At 47.6% G+C, this 21,601-nt stretch overlaps 1 protein-coding gene across 1 annotated transcript in view; it reads right to left on the reverse strand.

Moving 5' to 3' along the window:
* mtmr9 (myotubularin related protein 9) overlaps positions 1 to 21,601 on the reverse strand; it is a 106,989-nt gene that overhangs the window by 13,376 nt on the left and 72,012 nt on the right. The window contains exons 5-8 of the mRNA XM_072499042.1: positions 19,260 to 19,421; positions 18,405 to 18,546; positions 17,082 to 17,302; positions 4,048 to 4,199 (exon numbers count right to left, since the gene is read on the reverse strand). Of these exons, the coding sequence (XP_072355143.1) occupies positions 4,048 to 4,199; positions 17,082 to 17,302; positions 18,405 to 18,546; positions 19,260 to 19,421 (677 nt within the window). The remainder of the gene's footprint in view (positions 1 to 4,047; positions 4,200 to 17,081; positions 17,303 to 18,404; positions 18,547 to 19,259; positions 19,422 to 21,601) is intronic.

Genomic DNA, 21,601 nt, shown 5'->3' on the forward strand with positions numbered 1-21,601 from the left:
CTCTTCCTTAGTTCTCCCTCAATGCTCTCACCTTCTGACCTATTGCTCCCGTGCCCACCCCCTGCCATACTAGTTTAAACCCTCCCGTGTGACACTAGCAAACCTCGCGGCCAGGATATTTATGCCTCTCCGGTTTAGATGCAACCCGTCCTTCTTATATAGGTCACACCTGCCCCGGAAAAGCTCCCAATGGTCCAGATAACGGAAACCCTCCCTCCTACACCAGCTGTTTAGCCACGTGTTTAGCTGCTCTATCTTCCTATTTCTAGCCTCACTGGCACGTGGCACAGGGAGTAATCCCGAGATTACAACCCTAGAGGTCCTGTCTTTTAACTTTCTGCCTAGCTCCCTGAACTCCTGCTGCAGGACCTCATGCCCCTTCCTGCCTATGTCGTTAGTACCAATATGTACAAAGACCTCTGCCTGTTTGCCCTCCCCCTTCAGGGTGCCCTCTACCCGTTCGGAGACAACCTGGACCCTGGCACCAGGGAGGCAACATACCATCCTGGAGTCTCTTTCACGTCCACAGAAGCGCCTATCTGTGCCCCTGACTATAGAGTCCCCGATTACTATTGCTCTTCTGCGCTTTGACTCTCCCTTCTGAACATCAGAGCCAGCCGTGGTGCCACTGCTCTGGCTGCTGCTGTTTTCCCCTGATAGGCTATCCCCCCCGACAGTATCCAAAGGGGTATACCTGTTCGAGAGGGGGACAACCACAGGGGATTCCTGCACTGACTGCCTGCCCTTTCTGGTGGTCACCCATTTCTCTGCCTGCACCTTGGGTGTAACCACATTTACATAACTGCAATCTATGACGCTTTCCGCCACCTGCATGCTCCTAAGTGCATCCAATTGCTGCTCCAACCAAACCATGCGGTCTGTGAGGAGCTCCAGTTGGGTGCACTTTCTGCAGATGAAGCCATCTGGGACGCTGGAAGCCGCCCGGATCTGCCACATCTCACAGTCAGAGCACTGCACCCCTCTAACTGACATTGCGTCAATTAATTAAAATTAAAAAATGTAAGAAAATGTTTTAATATATATTTTTTAAAATTTCAAAGTTACTGTTAACTATCTGTTTCCTAGCACTAGATTTCTAATAGAAATGCGAAAGCTAAATATAGTACTCTCCGATCTCTAGCTTAGATACCCCTCTACATTATAATTAAGTAATTATGTTTAATTAGTTACCAAAGCTTAATTTTTTAAATTTAGTGTAGTTTCCCAACCAGCCACTCAGGCCACAGCTTTTCTGTGATGTCACTTCAGTTTCCCCCCGACACACACAATTTGAAAAAGGTATAAAAGTAAAAATGAGTAAAAATCACTTACTTACCTTGAGTGTCTTAGATGTTCTCAGGTTCTCTCCCTGACAGAGACTGCTCCTCCACCTCCGAACCTTGACCTGCACAATGCTAATAATATAATATAATAATAATATTATATGGCACTCACCTCACACCAATGGGTCTTATTATTACGTTAGAGGAGGAGGGCGGGTGGGAGACACTACACGTGTAGTGTCTCGGGTTTCCTCTCCACCAGAATTAATTGGTTGGGGGGCGGGGGGGTCTTCCCAGAAGTCCGCGGGTCGAAAAAAATAAAACAGAAAAGTGTTTTTTTTAAAAGGATAAACTTACCTCCCACAAATCACTTGCGCACCGCTCCCGCTGAAATCGACTGGCCTGTTCCTGTGAAGGTAAGTGTTTTTAAAGTTTAAACTTACCTCCCAGAAATCACTTGCGCACCGCTCCCGCTGAAATCGACTCGGCCCATTGGTTCTGCTCCGCCATTTAATCATGGTTGATATTTTTCTCATCCCTATTCGCCTGCCTTCTTCCCATAATCCCTGATCCCCATATTAATCAAGAACACCCCCTGATCACCTTATTAATCAAGAACCTATCTATCTCTGTCTTAAAGACACTCCGTAATCTATTTTAGAACCCTGGGGCGTAGTCCATCCGGTCCAGGTGATTTATCTACCTTCAGGCCTTTCAGTTTTCCCAGAACCTTCTGCTTAGTAATGGCCATTGCACTCACCTCTGCCCCCCGGAGCTCTGGCATCCCACTGATGTCTTCCACCGTGGAGACTGATGCAAAGTAACTATTCAGTTCGTCTGCCATTTCTTCCTTTCCTATTATTACTTCTTCAGCCACATTTTCCGGTGGTCCAATGTCTATTTTTGCCTCTCTTACTTTTTATATACTGAAAAACTCTTCCCATTTTCTTTTATGTTACTAGCTAGCTAGCACTCATACTTCATCTTCTCCCCCCTTATTGCTTTTTTAGTTTTCCTCTGCTCGCTTTTAAAGGCTTCTCAATCCTCTGGCTTCCCACTAATTCTCGCAACTTTGTATGCTTTTTCTTTTGCTTTTATGCTGCCCTTGACGTCCCTTGTTAGCCATGGATGCCTTGTCCTCCCCTTAGCAGGTTTCCTCCTCCTTGGGATGAATTTCTGTTGTGCCTCCCAAATAACCCCCCAAAACTCCTGCCATTGCTGTTCCACTGCCTCCTGTGCTAGGCTCCTTTCTCAATCAACTCTGGCCAGCTCCTCCCTCATGTCTTTGTAGTTGCCCTTATTTAATTGTAATACCATTACATCCAATTCCAGCTTCTTCCTCTCAAACTGCAGGTTAAATTCTATCGTATTGTGGGGGAGACAAGAGGACTCCTGTCTTGTTTCCATGAATAGTGGGAAGGACTCTGACTGTGTCTCATTCATCTGCACAAAAGCGGTCTATTTTACTCAAGCCACAAACTTCGGCCCAATCCCAAACTTCTCCAAAACTGCAAACGGATACCTCCACTTCAATCTGCCAAATGCTTTCTCCGCATCCAAAGTCACCACCACCTCTAACCCCTTCCCCTCAGCCGGAGAAAGCATCACATTCAGTAGCTGCTGCACATTTGACGACAGCTGCCTGCCCTTGTCGAAGCCAGTCTGATCCTCCCCCACCACCTTTGGAAGACACCTCTCCAGCCTCACCACCAGCAAGTTCGTCAATATCTTGCCATCCACATTCAATCGGGAAATGGGCCGATACGACCCACACTCCACCAGATACTTCTCCTTTCTCAGTAACAATGAAATAGATGCCTGCCTCAGCTTCAGGTAACCCCCCTTCGCCATGGTATCATCAACCATTTCCATTATCAGCAGCGCCAACTTGTCCTTTATAACTCCACCGGGAACCCATCCGGCACAGCATCACAATTTAGATGCAGGATCAAGCTTTCGGTCATCTGCCAGAGTATCTCCTTATGTGACTTTTGGCATATTTCATAAAGATCTTGTGAAGCATTTGGGGAATTTTAATTCCTTAAATTTGCTCAATAGAACTTGCTTGGCCTTTTCTCCTTAAGACGTGAATCAGTCAATCTTTGTTCTTTTCCTTTATCAATCTGAATCGAATTGGCTAATATTTCTTAAATGTAACTCCACCTTTCAACTGCTTACATCAATAAACTGAGGCAGACTGATTCAGAACACACCCCTGGATGATTCATTACAACTTATTTTAAGAATTAAGAACCACATTCCTACATATCTTCCCGCTACCAGTGCACTTCACAGAACAATGCCCTCAGCTACAAGGTTATTTTAACTTTGGGGTTAGCAAGAAGTTGTGGCACGATACAAGAGTTGCAGCCTAGTTTTAAATGTAATACAATGGACTCAAATCATCGAGTTGATGAACGATGGACATTGTTGTAATTGTAGTGTTTGATCTGACATGAAGTTGTGAACTTGCTGAAGGTGCATCATCTGTAAATATTGGTAACTAGAATAGATTAATTCTGCCCCTCGCCCTATCAAATCCAAGATTTGGACATTGGATGTGAACTTATAAACAACTATTGTATTGGGAGCATACCGAGGGTATTGAATTTGGATAAAAGCATCAGACAAGTAATAACTTGATACAATATTGTGTTGCTAACAGAACATGTGTTGAACACTTTCATGAAGGTGAGGTTAGTAAAATAAATGAAGCAAAAGGGTATCTGTCTGTAGTGAAAAGTGAACACAATCCTTCCCTCACCTTCCCACAGCTGCAAGCTTTGAGGTGCCACAGAAGGCCAGATAACAAGGCTGTTGGCTTCATAGAGGGGGTTCAAGTACTTCTCCAGTTCTTTTGGTCTATTTATCCATGACCACAGAGACACTGTTTTCTGTTGAAGTTTAAGTTTTCGCCTATAATGCAAGAAAAATAACTTTCAATTCCCATTCTTCAGCAAAAAGCACATCAAGCGACCATGAAATAATTCACTTGCCAGTTTCGCTATATTGAAAATATGAATTCATTTTAGTAGTTCTTGGTGAGCATTCCTGCTCACAAGTCTTAATTTAGTACAGTACCATGTCATATTCAACACTCCTGACTTGGAAATATCTCTGTCCTTCATTGTTGCGAGGTCAAAACCCTGGAACTCCCACCCTAACAGCACTGTGGGAGTACCTACACCACAGGAACTGCAACAGTTCAAGGCCACCAGCTGCTCAAGGAAATAAGGGATGGGCAATAAATGCTAGCCTAACCAGCGACACCCACATCCCAAGGATGAAGAAAAAAAATTCTTGCTACAAGAGCCGGTAGCATTGTGGATAGCACAATTGCTTCACAGCTCCAGGGTCCCAGGTTCGATTCTAGCTTGGGTTACTGTCTGTGTGGAGTCTGCACATCCTCCCCGTGTGTGCATGGGTTTCCTCCGGGTGCTCCGGTTTCCTCCCACAGTCCAAAGATGTGCGGGTGAGGTGGATTGGCCATGCTAAATTGCCCTTCGTGTCCAGAATTGCCCTTAGTGTTGGGTGGGGTTACTGGGTTATGGGGATAGGGTGGAGGTGTTGACCTTGGGTAGGGTGCTCTTTCCAAGAGCCGGTGCAGACTCGATGGGCCGAATGGCCTCCTTCTGCACTGTACATTCTATGACATGCAGTCAAGGATTACTCATTAGTCTGGGAGTTACCAATGGAATGGAATACATTGCAAGCATCGGCTAACATCCCACTTCTGACCTCATGATGCTGGGAAGATCATTGATGAAGCAACTGAGACAGAGCCATTTTCTTTTGCATTAGATATGACTCCGGCATTGCTCAGTTTTCTTTGATGCCCACTGATTTGAATTTTACTTGGGCTTTTTGATGTCACACTTGAAATTCAGCCTTGATGTGAAGGGCAGTTACTAAAACCTCACCGAGTTCAGCTCTCGGACCGAGGATGCAACGGGGTCTAGAGTCAATCGGTCAGGACAAAACTCAAACTGAATACTGGTGAGCAGGTTACTGGTGAATAAGTACTGCTTGATAGCACGATTAAGGATACCGGCTATCACAAACTGGGTAGTAAATTGGCCAGACTGAATTGGACCTTTTTGTAGCTAGGCCATCCCTGAGCAATTTTATACTTTTGTTGAGTAGACACCTGTGTTGTAGCTGCACTGGAACAGCTTGGTTCAAACAACAACTAGCTTTGGAGCACAATTCTTCAGCACAGGTTAAAACTCAAACACTGCCAAGTTAGGCAAAACATGAAACAAATCCAGAATAAGGCTCCCGCTAACACTGTTCTACCCTTGAGCTTCATTCAAAACAAGCACTCAACTAATATATTCCATAAACACAAGATTAGAGGAAGGTCATGGAGCTTTATCTATTGAAGTCCTAGGCAAATAAACAAGCCATAAAGATTGAACATCAAAAAAATGCAGTAATAGTTGTTTCAAATGCATTGGTGGATAGTCAATAAAAATAGCAGCCTCCTGTGCAATATTGTTTTTTAAATTTAATTTAGAGTACCCAATTTTCCTTCTCCAATTAAGGGGCAACTTAGCATGGCCAATTCACCTACCCTGCACATTTGTTTGGATTGTGAGGGTGAGACCTTTGCAGACAGGGAGAATGTGCGAACACCACACAGTGACCGGCGCCGGGATTGAAGCCGGGCCCTTGAAGCCGAGAGGCAGCAGTGCTAACCATTGCACCACCTTACTGCCTTTCAATGTTGTTGCTAAAATAATTTAATTTATGACGTGTGAAAAATTTCAAGAGAGATTGTGAGGCCAGAGAGAACCTGGTGAAAGATTCACTTGTACAAAAACTTTTAAATCACAACTAAATGGCTCCCTCTGATGGAAGCAGATAACCACTTCTATCCCTTTGTGAACTTCACTTTGGCAGAACAGGCTGGAGGGGCAAAATGTTCAAAAGGTTACATGATCTAGAAGAGCAATACAATATGCTAAATTTGAAGCTTTCACTGCAGACCTCTTCCTCTCCAGCTGTTTTATTTGTGTATTTATTTATAAATAATCCTATTTGGATTACTTATTTGGAGGGTTACCTAACATTTGCGATATCCTCTTTGACTGATCAACAGTGTTGATAATAGTAAGGCCACTGAGCAAGCTTGTAATGACTCTGAATTTGAGGGCTTCTGAAGTGAACTCAATGTTTCAATGCTACTGTTTCTAACCTATTAGACTTCAATCAGATACCAAAAGGAAAGTTTCACAGTTCATGAATCTGCAAGTAGCCATTTCTGAACTACCCCATGCATCAAGAAATCATACTTGTAATGCTGAAAACACAAAATTCTAACAAAAATATTCTTAATTTCAAAAGAACTTCAGAAATTCACAAACGTCACTATTTACAGCCCCAGACCTAAAAAGGTGCAACCCATGGTAGTTACATTGACAGGACAGCCTGATTACAAGTTTGAATCCCACCCTTGATTGTCTTTGAATTCACTTATCTTCATCTAAGGACTTTCAGTAGGTCTTACAGGGAAAGAAACCTGGAAAAGTCAAGCACATTTGAATAAGCATACTGTGGAGAAATTGACTGTCTGCTCGCATAGATGAAGAGTGTGGCATAAGGGAAACAAAAATGATGCTGTTGCAACAAGAATGATATAGGTGGGGGCCTCCAGTGGCAGCCATGGAGTGAGTGGTCGCACATTTGGTGGCTCCTGCTCAAGGCAGATGTGTTTGGTCTTTTCCCCAACCGAAGGGCAAAAGGTACAGGAGTGCCTGGGGAAGGTAATAGTCCGCTGGTGTGGCTGGCACATGGATCAGTGGATGCGGAACGCCACAAGAAAGAAAGTGCTGTCGGAGCAGGAGAGCCTGCGTGGTGCGCCATAGGGTAAGATGGCAGAGGGTAAATGGGGGCCTGCTCAGTGGTCGACGGAGCAGTTGGTGGTGTTCCTAAAGTTCCGGCAGCAGCAGAAAGAGGCCCTGGATGACCTAGCCAAGGTGGAGGAACCTCTGAGGTTTGGGATCGAGCAACTGGAACAAAGGCTGGAGTCCCAGGGCCTGGCGATCCAGAAAGTGGAGGTGGTGGGGGAGCGCAAAGAGCAGTTGGCCTCATTGGTGGCGGAGGTGGGATTGCAGGAGAGCCAGAAAAGGCTAATAGGTGCACGATTTGGAGAAATGCTCCAGAAGGCAAAACTTATGGATTGTGGGGGTGCCTGAAAGCACTGAAGGTGCAGAGGCCTATGTGGCAAAGATGTTGGAGAGTTGATTGGGGAGGGGGACTTTGATTGGCTCCTGGAGGTGGACTGGGTGCACAGGGCACTGAGGAGGCCGCAGGTAGGCGAGCCGCCAAGGGCGATGGTGGTGAGGTTGCACCGCTTTCTGGACAAGAAGATCCTTCGATGGGCGAGGCAGGTCAGGAAACATACCCGAGAAGGGACCTAGCTGAGGGTGTAGCATGATTTAGGTGCGGAACTGGCGAAGCGGAGGGCTGGGTTTAACCAGATTAAGGCTGGCCTCTTTAAAAAAGGGTTGAAGTTTGGGTACTATACCTGGGCAACCTGTGGGTGACTTTCCAGAAGAGAACGTGGTATTTTGACACGCCAGGCGAGGCGATGGAATTTATGAGGGACAATGAAATGGGAGGAGAGTAAGGACATTGAAGGTTTGGTGGTGGGTTTTTCTGGGGCAGGTTTTGACAGGGGAGCAACGAGGGCGAGTGTTCGTCTTGACGGTTTTTTTTTTGGGGGGGGGGGGAGGTGGGGATTGGAGAGAGTAGGATGGTTGTGAAGGCCTTGGGCAGGGCCACCATGCCAGCTGGGCAGGCTAGTTAATGTGAGTAAAGTGGGGGGTTGCCAGGAGGAAGGTATGGGGAAGGGAGTTGTTTTTCTGGTTTGGGGGGTGGGGGTGGGGGGTTTGTGACATGGATATGGTTGGTGTGACACAGTTTGGAAGAAATCAATGATGGTGGGCATCCGACTGCGGGCTGGCCCAAGAAGGGGTATGGCTGATCGGCAGGGGAACGGCCCCCCCAACCAGGCTGGTCATGTGGAGCATGAAGAGGTTGAATAGGCGTGAAATGGTTGCGCGTGTTCACCCATTTGAGGAGTCATACATGGCCTTTTTGCAGGAGACACACCAGGGGACCAGATTAGGCTGAGAAAGCAATGGGTGAGGCAAGTGTTCCATTCAGGGCAGGATAAGTAGTCGAGAGGGTTGGCGTTCAAGGTGGGGGTTATTGTGGCTGATCCAGGGGAGGGGTAAAGAGAGAGAAGAGAAGGAAAAACACATGTGGATGTTTAGGATGCCGAGGGCAAAGGAATTTTCATACGGCTGCCTTGTGCACCAAGTGTAGTCCCAGATTGATTTTTTTCATGCTAGAAAACGATCCTATTGGAGGGGAAGACCGATTCGGAGTATTTGGTAATTGTGGTTTCTCACCACATGCTGCACTGGGTGCATCTGCACCAGCAGCAGAGGCTGGATGTGGGGCTGTTGCCAGATGAGGTGATCTGCAAGCGGGTGTGCGCAGACATCCATATGTGGAGTAAATGATATGGGGGAGGTCAAGGCTGCCACGCTGTGGGAGGCACTCAAGGTGGTGGTGGTGGTTTGGGGGGGGGGGGGGGGGGGGGGGAAGAGTAGGAGAAGAGTTCAAATCAATTAATGTGCATAGTGAGAAACGGAGCGGGTACAAAGCACAAGGCTGGTGGACATCATTTTGAAGTTGGACAGGAGGTACTCAGAGGCAGGGATGTTGAAGGAGAGGCAGGGGCTCCAGATAGAGTTTGGGCTAGTCTTTACGGAGAAGGTGGTGGGGCAGTTCAATTATGGAGGGCCACTGTAGGAGTACAGGAAGACGGCGAGCAGGATGCTGGCCCATCAGTTGAAAAGCAAGAGGCGGCGAGGGAGATTGGCAGAGTGAGGGATGATAAGAAAAAGGTGGTGATGGACCTGGAGGGGGTGAATGGGGTGTTTGCGGCATTTTATCTATGTTTATGAGTTGGAGCCCCCGGCCCGGGAGGAGAGGATGAGTTTCCCAAAGTAGAGGAGGGGCTGGTTCAGGGGCTGAGGGCCCTAATTGGATTCAGGGAGGTGATGGAGAATATGGGGGCGATGCAGGCAGGGAAAGCCCCGGGGCCAGACGAGTTCCTGGTAGAGTTCTATCAAAAGTTTGCGGCTGGCCTAAGGCCACTGCACATGAGGGCGTATAATGAAGCAAGGAGGCCCATCAACATTGTCGCAGGCTTCCACATCCGGCTGGTGGAGCAGATGAAAGTGGATTTCTATTTTTTAAATATTTTAAGGTATTTGAAAATTTTTAGAACAGTAACATAAACAATGACATCAACATGGTAAAATAAACAGTCTCCTCTCTCCGCCCCCCCCCAAAGCCCAATCTTCACGCACCTCAACCATACAACAATCCGCCCCCCCCCCCCCTTTGGAATACTGCATCTGCTGACATTTTAATTTTACCCGAGAAAGTTGACGAATGGCTGCCACCTCCGGGTGAACCCTAACATTGACCCTCTTAAGGCGAACTTTATCTTCTCAAGACTGATAAACCCAGCCATGTCACTAACCCAGGTCTAACCCTAGGGGCAGCACGGTAGCATTGTGGATAGCACAATTGCTTCACAGCTCCAGGGTCCCAGGTTCGATTCCGGCTTGGGTCACTGTCTGTGCGGAGTCTGCACATCCTCCCAGTGTGCGCGTGGGTTTCCTCCGGGTGCTCCGGTTTCCTCCCACAGTCCAAAGATGTGCAGGTTAGGTGGATTGGCCATGATAAATTGCCCTTAGTGTTGGGTGGGGTTACTGGGTTATGGGGATAGGGTGGAGGTGTTGACCTTGGGTAGGGTGCTCTTTCCAAGAGCCGGTGCAGACTCGATGGGCCGAATGGCCTCCTTCTGCACTGTAAATTCTATGTCTCTGCACTCGGGGGCTTCGAGTCCCTCCACATTAACAAGATCTGTCTCCGGGCTACCAGGGAGACAAAGGTCAGAACGCCGGCCTCTTTCGCCCCCTGAACTCCCGGATCTTCCGACACTCCAAAAATCACTACCTCCGGACTCGGCACCACCCGTGTTTTTAGTCCCGTAGACATCGCCTTAGCACAATTCTGCCAAAACTCTCTAAGCTTCGGGCATGCCCAAAACATGTGGACATGATTTGCTGGGCTTCCCGCGCACCTATCTTCAACTCCGAAGAACTTACTCATCCTAGCCGCTGTCATGTGCCCGGTGGACTACCTTAAATTGTATCAGGCTAAGCCTGGCGCATGATGAGGAGGTATTAACCCTGCTTAGGGCATCCGCCCATAGCCCCGCATCTATCTATCCTCCTAGCTCATCCTCCCACTCGCCCTTAAGCTCCTCCACTGGGGTTTCCTCCGCCTCTGAAAGCTCCTGGTAAATATCTGATACCTTCCCCTCTTCCACCTCGGTACTGAAATGAAAATGAAAATCGCTTATTGTCACAAGTAAGCTTCAAATGAAGTTACTGTGAAAAGCCCCTAGTCGCCACATTCCGGCGCCTGTTCGGGGAGGCTGGTACGGGAATTGAACCGTGCTGCTGGCCTGCCATGGTCTGCTTTAAAAGCCAGCGATTTAGCCCAGTGTGCTAAACCAGCCCCTGGATAAAGGCTACTCTATCCTGTATCCCCCCCCGTGGCGGCAGCCGTGGAAAGGTCGGCACCTGTTTTCTCAGGAAGTCTCACACCTGCAAAGACTTAAAGCCATTCCCTGCTGGCAATTTAAATTTATCCTCCAAAGCTTTCAAACTGGGAAAGCTCCAGTCTATAAATAGATCTCCCATCCTTCCAATTCCTGCCCTCTGGCACCTCCAGAACCCTCCATCAGGCCTACCCAGTACAACCCCGTGGTTATTATAAATCGGGGTCCACATTGATGCTCCCTCCACTCTCTTATACCTCCTCTATTGCCCCCAGATCCTCAGAGCCGCCACTACCACCGGACTTGTGGAGTATCGGGCCGGCGAGAATGGCAGAGGTGCCGTTACCAATGCTCCCAAACTGTTGTCTTTACATGACGCCGCCTCCATCCGCTCCCATGCCGACCCCACGACCCACTTCCTATTCATGGCTCTATTTGCTGCCCAGTAGTAATTGCAGAAGTTCGGCAGCGCCAACTCACCCTCCCCCAACTGCGCTCCAGCAACACTTTCTTCACTCGCGGGGTTTTACTCGCCCACAAAGCCCAAAATAATCTTATTCACCCGCTTGAAAGAGGTCTTCGGGATGAAGATGGGGAGGCACTGAAAGACAAAACAGAAATCTGGGGAGGACCGTCATTTTCACGGTCTGTACACTCCCGCCAGTGATAGCGGGAGCATATCCCATCGCTTCAAGTCCGCTTCCATTTCTACCAACTGGGATAGGTTTAACTTAGCAGTACCTCCCATTTACGGGCCACCTGGATTCCCAGATATCGAAAGCTCTTCCCTACCATTCTAAACGGCAGCTCTCCCAGTCTCTTCTCCTGTCCTCTTGCCTGGATCGCAAACATCTCGCTTTTCCCCATGTTCAATTTATACCCCGAAAAATTGCCAAATTCCCCCAAGATTCGCATTACTTCCCCCATCCCCTCCAACGGGTCCAAAATGTACAAGAGCAGGTCATCTGCATAGAGCGAGACCCGATGCTCCACCCGCTCCCCTGAACCAGCCCTTTCCAGTTCCTAGAGGCTCTTAACGCCATGACCAATGGCTCTATGGCCAGAGCAAACAGTAACGGGGAGAGGGGGCACCCTTGCCTCGTCCCTCGGTGTAGTTCAAAATATCCCGACCTCAGCCGGTTCATACCGCACTCCGTCAATAAAGCCCTCACCAAACCCAAACCTTCCCAGCGCCTCCCACAGATAATTCCACTCAACCCGATGAAAAGCCTTCTCTGCATCCATCGCTACCACCACTTTTCCTTCTGAGGGCATCATAATAACATTTTGAAGCCTTCGAACATTGGCCTTGAGTTGCCTGCCCTTAACAAAGCCGCCTGGTCTTCCCCTATTACCCCCGGGACACAGTCCTCTATCCTTGTGGCCAGTATCTTAGCCAGCAGTTTGGCATCCACATTCAGTAGAGAAATCGGCCTGTATGACCCGCATTGCTCCGGATCCTTCTCCCGTTTCGGAATCAATGAAATCGAGGCCTGCGACATTGTTGGGGGGACGACTCCCTTCTCTCTTGCTTCATTAAATGTCCTCACCAGCAGTGGGCTCAATATCTCTGAAAACTTCTTATAGAATTCGACCGGGTAGCCGTCAGGCCGGGGCCTTGCCCGACTGCATGCCCTCCAGCCCCTTGATTATTTCCTCAATCTCAATTGGGGCTCCCAGCCCCTCCACCAGGTCCTCCTCCACCCTCGGGAACCTCAAATGTTCCAGAAACTGCCTCATCCCCTCCACCCCAGCCGGGGGTTCCGACTCATATAATTTACTATAAAAGTCCTTAAACACCTCGTTCACCCCCCTGGGTCCAAGACAGTATTCAGTATTACCGTCTCTACTCTTTATTTTACCTATCTCCCTGGCTGCCTCTTTTCCTGAGCTGGTGCGCCAACATTCTGCTTGCCTTTTCCCCGTACTCTTAGGTCACCCCCCCCCTTGCCTTCCTCAACTGTTCCACTGCTTTCCCTGTGGTCAACAGCCCAAATTACCCCTGCAACCTCCGCCACTCCCTCAGTAGCCCCGCGTCTGGTGCCTCCGAGCATCTCCTGTACACCTGGAGTATCTCCTCCACTAATCTATCCCTCTCAGCCCGTTCCACCTTTTCTCGGTGGGCACCTATAGAGATTAATTCCCCTCGGACTACTGCCTTCAAAGCTTCCCAGAAGCTGCAGAGACCTCTCCCGTATCATTTGTTTCCAGGTAGATCTGGATGGACTTGTTAACCCGCCCACAGATCGTTTTGTCCGCTAGCAACCCCACATCCAGTCTCCAAAGCGGGCGTTGCCCTCTCTCCACACTAACCCGTAGATCCACCCAATGCAGGTCATGATCGGACACTGCGATTGCCGAGTACCCAGTATCCACCACCTTCAGTATTAGCGCCCTGCTCAGATCAAAAAAGTCGATGAGAGAGTATACCTTGTGGACATCTGAAAAAAAAGGAAAACTCCTTAGTCCTCGGCCGTGCTAACCTCCATGGGTCTACTCCCATCTGTTCCATAAAACCCTTCAATTCCTTTGCCGCAGCCGGCCTCCTCCATGTCCTGGATATTGACCGGTCCAATTCCAGATCAAAGACTGTATTGAAGTCCCCTCCCATGATCAGGTTATGTGACTAAGTCTGGGATCTTACCTAACACCCGCCTCATAAATTCCACGTAGTCCCAATTCGGAGTATATATGTTCATCAGTACCACTCGCACCCACTCCAGCTTCCCACTCACCATTACGTAGCTACCCCCCTTGTCTGACATGATTCTCCCTGCCTCGAATGCCACTCATTTGCTGATCAAGATTGCTACCCCCCCTGGTCTTGGAGTCCTGTCCTCAATGGAACACTTGGCTAACCCACCCCTTCCTCAATCTCGTCTGGTCTGTAACCTTTAGGTGTGTCTCTTGTAGCATTGCCGCGTCCGCCTTCAGTTCCCTCAAACGTGCGAACAAGTGAGCCCTCTTGATCAGCCCATTCAGTCCTCACATTCCATGTGATCAGCCTGGACGGGGGGCTCCCATCCCTCCCATCCCCCCCCCCCCCCCCCCCCACCCCCCACCCACCGACTAGCCATCACCCTTTTTAGGCCAGCCTCGAGCTTGCTCAAGTCCCCACTCGGGCTGTCGCCGTTCCCGACCTCCCATTTGTCCCCTAGTAACAGTTCCACCCCTGTCAGCAAAGCAGCTCTCCCCCCCACCCCCTAACACCACCACTAGAAACCCAATCCCCCCCAAGTCAAGCTCCAGCTTAACACCTGCTCACCCCCCACACTGCACTTCCGAGAGTCAGCTGACCCATGCTGACTCGATAGCTCCCGCCCCTGGCACCAAGCTGTCTGTCTCCCTATTGTTCTCTCCTCTTCCCCCAACATGAATAAACATTTTAAAAGCATCACATTCCCCAGTAAACAAACGTCAGAAAAAAGTGAAGAAAGTCACTTTAGAAAAATGGTCACCCAAAAAGCAGAACCAAATTCAAAGCCCCCCCCCCCTTGAACAAGGTCCGTCAAGACAGCAACCGTTAACCATCCACACAGCCCATTTATTTCGCATCGAGCTACTTAAATTTAATACTTCTCCAAGGCTCAAGTGTCTTTTAATTCGCCTCCAGCTTCATTTCTTTAATAAAGGTCCATACTGCGTCTGGCGTTTCAAAGTAGCAGTCCCGTTCCTCACGTGTGACCCACAGACTGGGTACAGCATCCCAAACTTCACCCCCTTCTTAAAGAGGGTCGGTTTTGCCCGATTGAACCCCGCTCGCCTCTTGGCCAAATCCCCTCCCAGTTCCTGATAGATGCGTAACTCACTGTTCTCCCACTTGCTGCTCCGTTCTTTCTTGGCCCACCGCAAAACGTGTTCCATGTCTATGAAACAGTGAAAACGTACCACCATGGCCCTCGGTGGCTCGTTCGTGCTGGGCTTCCTCGTGAGGGCTCTGTGCGCTGTGTCCAATTCCAGGGGCCGAGGAATCACCCCAGCCCCCATCAACTTCTCCAACATGTCCGTCACATAGGCCCTCGCATCCGATCCCTCACTGCTTTCAGGGAGGCCAACAATTCTGAGATTCTGCCTTCTGGACCTATTCTCCAGGTCCTCCAGCTACTCCTGCATTCTTTTCTGGCGGTCGTTCATCATCCCCACCATGCTTTCCAGCACGTTATATACTCCTCGTGCTCGGACAACTTTTGTTCCACCTCCTGGATCGTTCTCCCGTGGGTTTCCGGATTCTGAACCACTTGATCAATCGAAGCCTTAAATCGGGTCCAGCGTGTCCTTCTTCAGCTTGGCAAAGCAATCCTCGAAAAACTTCACCAGCTGCTCCGTCGACCACTGTGCCATCTCCCCGCGGCCCTTGCTCTCCGCCATGCTGTCCCGTGTTACCAGCTCTGCCTGCATCTCCCTTATAGGACTTTGTCATCTCACACTGCCACTTCTGGTCCAATTCTCCATATACCAGAGGGGGATTTCTCCTTACTGTCACACTCTTCACCGATTTATCCCATAAAATGCGAAAACAAACCGGGGGAAAGAGGTCCAAAAGTCCGTTACAGGCAGGAGCAATCAAACATGCGACCTACTCCTCCATGGCCGCCACTGGAAGTTCATGAAAGTGGATTTCAAGATGTGGATGTGCTGTCGCTGGCAGGGTGGGTGCAAACAGTAAAAAATGACGGTGTTGCCAAGGTTTCTGTATATGTTTCAGAATCTCCCAATCTTCTTTCCCAAGTCATTTTTTAAAAAGGTTAATGAACTGATCTCTGGATTTGTGTGGGTGGGGAGGACCCCACGGGTTAGTAGGGTTTTCTTGGAGCATGGGTGAGGGGGGAGGGGTTGGCGCTACTGAATATGATGAATTACTATTGGGTGGCGAATATCGCAATGGTTATGAAGTGGACCGTGGGGGGAGGGGTTGGCGTGGGGACGGATCGAAGCAGCATCCTGTAGGGGAACATGTTTAAGGGCTTTGTTGCTGGCGCCTCTACCGTTACCGCCAGCCAGATACTCCGTGAGCCCAGTGGTGCTGTCGACCCTATGGGTGTGGGGGCAGTGGAGGCAGCATTCGGAGCTGGAGGGTTTCTCTGTGTGGGCACCGATCTGCAAGAACCAAAGGTTTGCAGCGGCGGGGCTGGACGCACGGTTTTGGGGGTGGAAATGGCAGGTAATGAACGCTTTGCCGATCTGTTTACCGGGGGAAAATTTGGGAAGTTGGAGGACCTGGAGGAGGAAGAGTATGAGTTGCCCAAGGGTTTTAGATACCTGCAAATCAGGGGCTTTGTAAGGAGCGAGATGCCATCCTTTCCTGGGCAGCCGCCCCTGGGGTTGCAGGACATGGTGTTGTCGAGGGATGAAATAGGGGAGGGGAAGTTGTCAAATGCCTATAAGGAGTTGATGGAATGGCAGGGTGCTCTGGTGGGGGAAATTAAGCGCAAGTGGCAGGAGGAGCTGGGACGGGAAGTGGGGGCCGAGTCGTGGGCAGAGGCTGTGTGTGGGGTGAACGCGTCCTCGTGTGGGAGGCTAAGCCTCATCCATTTCAAAGTGGTACCTTAGACGCACATGACGGTGGCTAGGATGAGTAGGTTCTTTGAGGGGGTAGACGATAGGTGTGGCCGTTGCGCTGGGGGGCGGGGCAAGATTGAGGGAGTACTGGCAGGGGTTCATGGACAGGATGTCTCAGGTGCTGGGTGTGGATGTGGTCTCGAGTTCACAGGTGGCAATATTTGGGGTGTTGGAAGACCCGGGTGTCCAGGGGTTAAGAGATGCTTATGTTTTGGCCTTTGCCTCCCTTAGCCGGAGACGGATCTTGCTCGGATGGGGGATTCAGAGACGCCGAAAGGGCGGTGTGGGTGAGCGACCTAGCAGAATTCCGGAGGCTGGAGAAGGTTAAGTTTGTTTTGAGGGGGTCGATGGATGAGTTCACCCGGAGGTGGAAGCAGTTTATTGATTTCTTCAAGGATGTTTGAGAGGGCAGCAAAGGGAGGCGGGCACGGTAGGGGGTTAAAATGGGGAAGGCAGGATGTTAGAATAGGGTGGCGTCGGTTGTTTAGGAGAGTTGTTTGGTTGTTCTTCTGATTTTGTTTGCAAATATGAAAATGCCTTGAATAAAAATATTGGAAAAAAACAATGATATAGGTAACATTACCAACCTCTCATTTTCATTGTTCCCCAAGAAAGTTCCAAACTGAGAGGCATAAGCATGTTCAAACAACACAACCAGGAACTGTTCATTAAATTCAAAAGAGCATGGGAATTGGCGCTGCATCTGCCAGCAGCAATCCAGAAAGAGAAGAAATGTAGGAGCTTCATTCTTCTGTTTGGAATTGGAATAGGCCGATTGAGCACATCGCTGCTGGAATGGATGACCAGCCTGGAACAAACAAACCAACGTGAATACAATTTTCCCCAAGAGAAGTGCAAGTAAGTGACAGGAGTAAACAATGAAAAACTATTTCATGTAGATGGTGACCATGACACAGAGCAACTGGTGTCCATTGTAAGAACTAACTGAACTTAATATTAATCTCAAAAACACACGGAATTCAATTAATGATATATTATTGACCAAAATAAGAGGTACCTTTCACAGAATTCTCCAATCATCTCACTTCAATACTGTTATTGTACATGAAGATATTCTGCACAATTGGAGAGATCTACCTGAAAGTAATGTACTGTTTATAGAATCACTACAGTGCAGAAGGTGGTCATTCGGCCCATCAAGTCTGCACCGACCCACTGAAAGAGTGGGTCCCCATTCCTCTGTCCTATCCCCGTAACCCCACACGACCAGTATATACCTGGACACTAAGGGGCAATTTATATCATGGCCAATTCAGCCAACCTGCACATCTTTTGACTGTGGAAGGAAACCTGCACAGACACTGGGAGAAAGTGCCAACTTCACACAGTCACCCACGGCCGGAATTCAACCCGGGTCCCTGGCACTGTGAAGCAGCAGTGCTAACCACTGGGCTACCGTGCTGCGTTGTATCAAGTTGATTGCAATGCCGATTCAAATTTTGAAAAAATGTTTCATAGCAAGGAGACATCGATTCGATGTGGTTTCTAACATAGAGGCAGGCCTGCTTTTGCTTCCCATCCCAGTACATGCAATGCGGAGTAAAATCATGTGATTGGTTATATTTCTGCTTTTAACTTTCCCTCTTAAGCAAATCTATTAGATTTGGAAAGTGAGACAAAAAATATTGTTCTAACAATTTCTTTATATTCAAGGAGTGGAGGCAGCAGAAAAGAAATGATGAACCTTCTTCTCAACAATAACACAGCAACATCACATGAATTTGGCAGTCGTATACATGTTTCAGACACTAGTTGATGTTTTTCTAATTCCCTTCACTTATAACCCAACCATCATAACTTACTGCACTATTCTGGTCAACATTTTCAAAATTACAATAATTTCATTAGCCAGGTCGCCTAATAAAACTGATGCAGTTTCCAGCACTTACCTGTAACCATTCACGCTCAACCAAGGCCTCAAAACCATTAATTGTTCTGGACTCTGGATCTAGGATAATGTGGGCAAGAGAAGTGACTTGCAAAGTGGAGTCAATCCCTTCACTGCCATGAACCAACACAGACGCACCTTCCCTAAAACAGGAGGAAAAGTACGAACACAGTCAAAATGTGCGTAGAACAGGGAGAATTTGTACTGCCCAATACCTGAAGAAAAATTGCATGTTGAACACCATAGATTCATTTCCACTGTTCCCCCAAAATGACATTACTTACTATGGTTGGTATAAAGAATAAGATTAATTTTGTGCTCGGCAATCAGACCTGAAAACCAAGTGGTACTGCATTGAAATTTGGGAACTGTACTTTAGGAAGGATGTGAAGGCCTTACAGAGGGTGCAGAGGAGATTTACTAGAATGGTACTGGGAACGGTGAACATCAGATATGGGGAGAGGTAGAGGAAGCTGGAGTTGTTCTTAAAGCCGAGAAAGATGAAATTTGGTGGCAAGGTTCAAAATCATGCCTGATCTCCTTTTTTCTGTTTCCAGTAGAAGAGCCAGTAGCCACACAACTAAGATGATCAGTCAAGAGGTAACAAGGAAATTAAAAAAAAAAAAAACTGAGCTGTTGCGATCTGGAATGCACTGCCAAAAAGGTCATGGAACCATATTCAATGGCAACATTCGAAAGAAAATTGGATAAATGCTTGAAGGGAAAATACTTATGGGGGACTACGGTAAAAGAGTAAGGGAGTGGGATGAGTTGGATAGCTCGACTAGAGAGCTGAGACTGGCACAGTGCTGAAATGAACACAGAAGCAGGCCAATCCTTTTAGACAAGTCCTTACCTGTCAATACACTGTGCAGCCAGACAAGAAGTGGTTAATATTTCTTTAACATGAGTCAACCAACTAGAAGCTTCCAATTTGCTGAGCCATCTATCCATGTTGTGGGATTGATCATTGGAAGCTTCAACCAGTTTAATTAAGCTTTCTTGAAGAATGTGGTACCTGGTTTTAAAAAAAGCAATACAAGTAATCATGCAAGTTTCTTATACTTAGAATGAGACATTTTTAAACGTTTGCAATACCAAGATAATACTAGCATTTAACAATTCAATCGTGAAAAAAAAAAAATCAAAGAAATTAATTCTCGAAACACTGCCTTTATTGATAAGCCAGCAAGCAACAGGATTTAAAGAGCAAGCTTCCTATGTCAAAGATTTACTACAACAAAATAGTTGTTTGACTATGCAGAGTATCAGAGTTTATGAAAAAAGTAACAGTGAGGGTAATGTTGCTCACCAGGGTAAAGCAGATTGCAACTTCTGGTATATACACATTTGTAGTTGATTTGATTTATTGTTACATGTACCGAAGTACAGTGAAAAGTATTTTTCTGCGGCCGAGAGAACGTACACAGTAGACAAAAAGAATAATCAACAGAAAATATTGACCAAATGGTAAATCGACAAACAGTGATTGGTTGCAGGGCGGAACAAGGGGCCAAACAAAGCAAATGCACGAGTTGAAAATCGAAGTTGCTGTCTGAGATATCCGGCTCCTCCAGATTGTGTTCACACATTGGCAATAAACTCAGCATGGAAAGAACTGCAACACGAGTCATTTGCTGCACTTGCTGAAGATTCCCCACTTTACGGCTGATACATTCAGGAGTGAGCAAGTTACGATTTTGCACCCTATCCCCACCAGCTTGAAAAGTGGTAATTACATAACCAACCTCTGGCCCCGAAAACATAAACTTTATAAATGTGGAGTCTATTCCCCAAGAAAAATTGTGGAAATTCTTCAACATTAATTTTTTTCCCATTTTGTGTCTCTCTCCCTTAATGTGATCTACATTTCCAAAACTTGATTTTAATTTCTACACAGGATTCAAACCCAATTTACATTTTCTGCTTTAGATTTTGGGTTTTAGACTACAGAGCTGATTAAGGCCTATAAGCTGGCACAGGAATCATGACAAATTACCTTGCGGCTGTTGTTTCCAATGCAGGCAGCCAGTATACAGCATGCTTTTAGGTGGTTGAAAGCCTGAGCAGGAGATGCAAAAAGGATAGCACAAGTTCAAGCCTACTTGCACCTCTTAAAAAGGGGTGGAGCATTTTGACTGTAGCAGGGACTGGAAGTCTTTTTGGGAGTGATTTTGACTTGGGAAAGACACAGAAATGGCACATGGCTGAGAGGGAACTCAAGGACAAAGATTACGGTACACCCTTACATAAATTCCTTTCACATCCCACTTTCCCTTAAATCCACAAATTCTTCTGAAGAATACGCCATGATTATACTGAACGGCACAGCAGGCTGAAAGGGCCAGTGACGAAGTTATCACAAAAAAAAACTTTAAATGAATGACATTCCCTCCAGCAGAGGGTCAGAATTGGGGTTATTTGCAGATGACTGTAGCGTTCAGTACCATGAGCAACGGCCAACGCCTCAGATACTCAGTCAATACCTACATGCAGGAAAACCAGGGCAACATTCAGGCTTGGACTGCAAAGCAGCAATTAACATCAAGTGTCAGGTAACCACCATCCCCAATAAAGAAACAATCCAACCATTGCCCTTGACATTCAATGAAATTACAAACGCTGAATCTCCCACTATCATCCTGGGGCTTACCATTAACCAGAAACTTAACTGGACGAGCCATATGAATGCTGTGGCCACAAGAGCAGGTCTACGGCCAAGAAATTCTGTGGCGAGTAATTCACCTTCTAATTCCCCAAAGCCTGTCCTCTATTGACAAGGTATAAATGAGGAGTGCGATCGAATATAACTGCAGCAGCTTGATACCACCCGGAACAAAACCGCCTGCTCGGTTAGCCCCACGTCAGCCAGCTTAGACATTCATTTGGGAAGCCTAATGTTCTGGGAAGCTACTTGCACATGTCACCTGCTTCTCTCTGGAATTTAACCTATTCCCCTCTTGTTGCATAGAGTATCAATCATCTCCCTTCAGCAACTATGGAAAATGAACTGCAAGATGTTGGTGATGTCACCTGCTCCAGCCTGGAACAAGCACAATTAAGGTGTTCATCAGCACCGTCACCTTCATGGCCACTGGCAATGCCATCTGTGCCCTGCTCAGATTGTTGGTCTGCCTACAACAGATAGCAGGATTCATAGTTAAATTACAAAAAACATTTGAGCCGATTTATGTAGTA

Source organism: Scyliorhinus torazame, chromosome 4 (genome assembly GCF_047496885.1).
Source record: "Scyliorhinus torazame isolate Kashiwa2021f chromosome 4, sScyTor2.1, whole genome shotgun sequence".
NCBI lineage: Eukaryota > Metazoa > Chordata > Chondrichthyes > Carcharhiniformes > Scyliorhinidae > Scyliorhinus > Scyliorhinus torazame.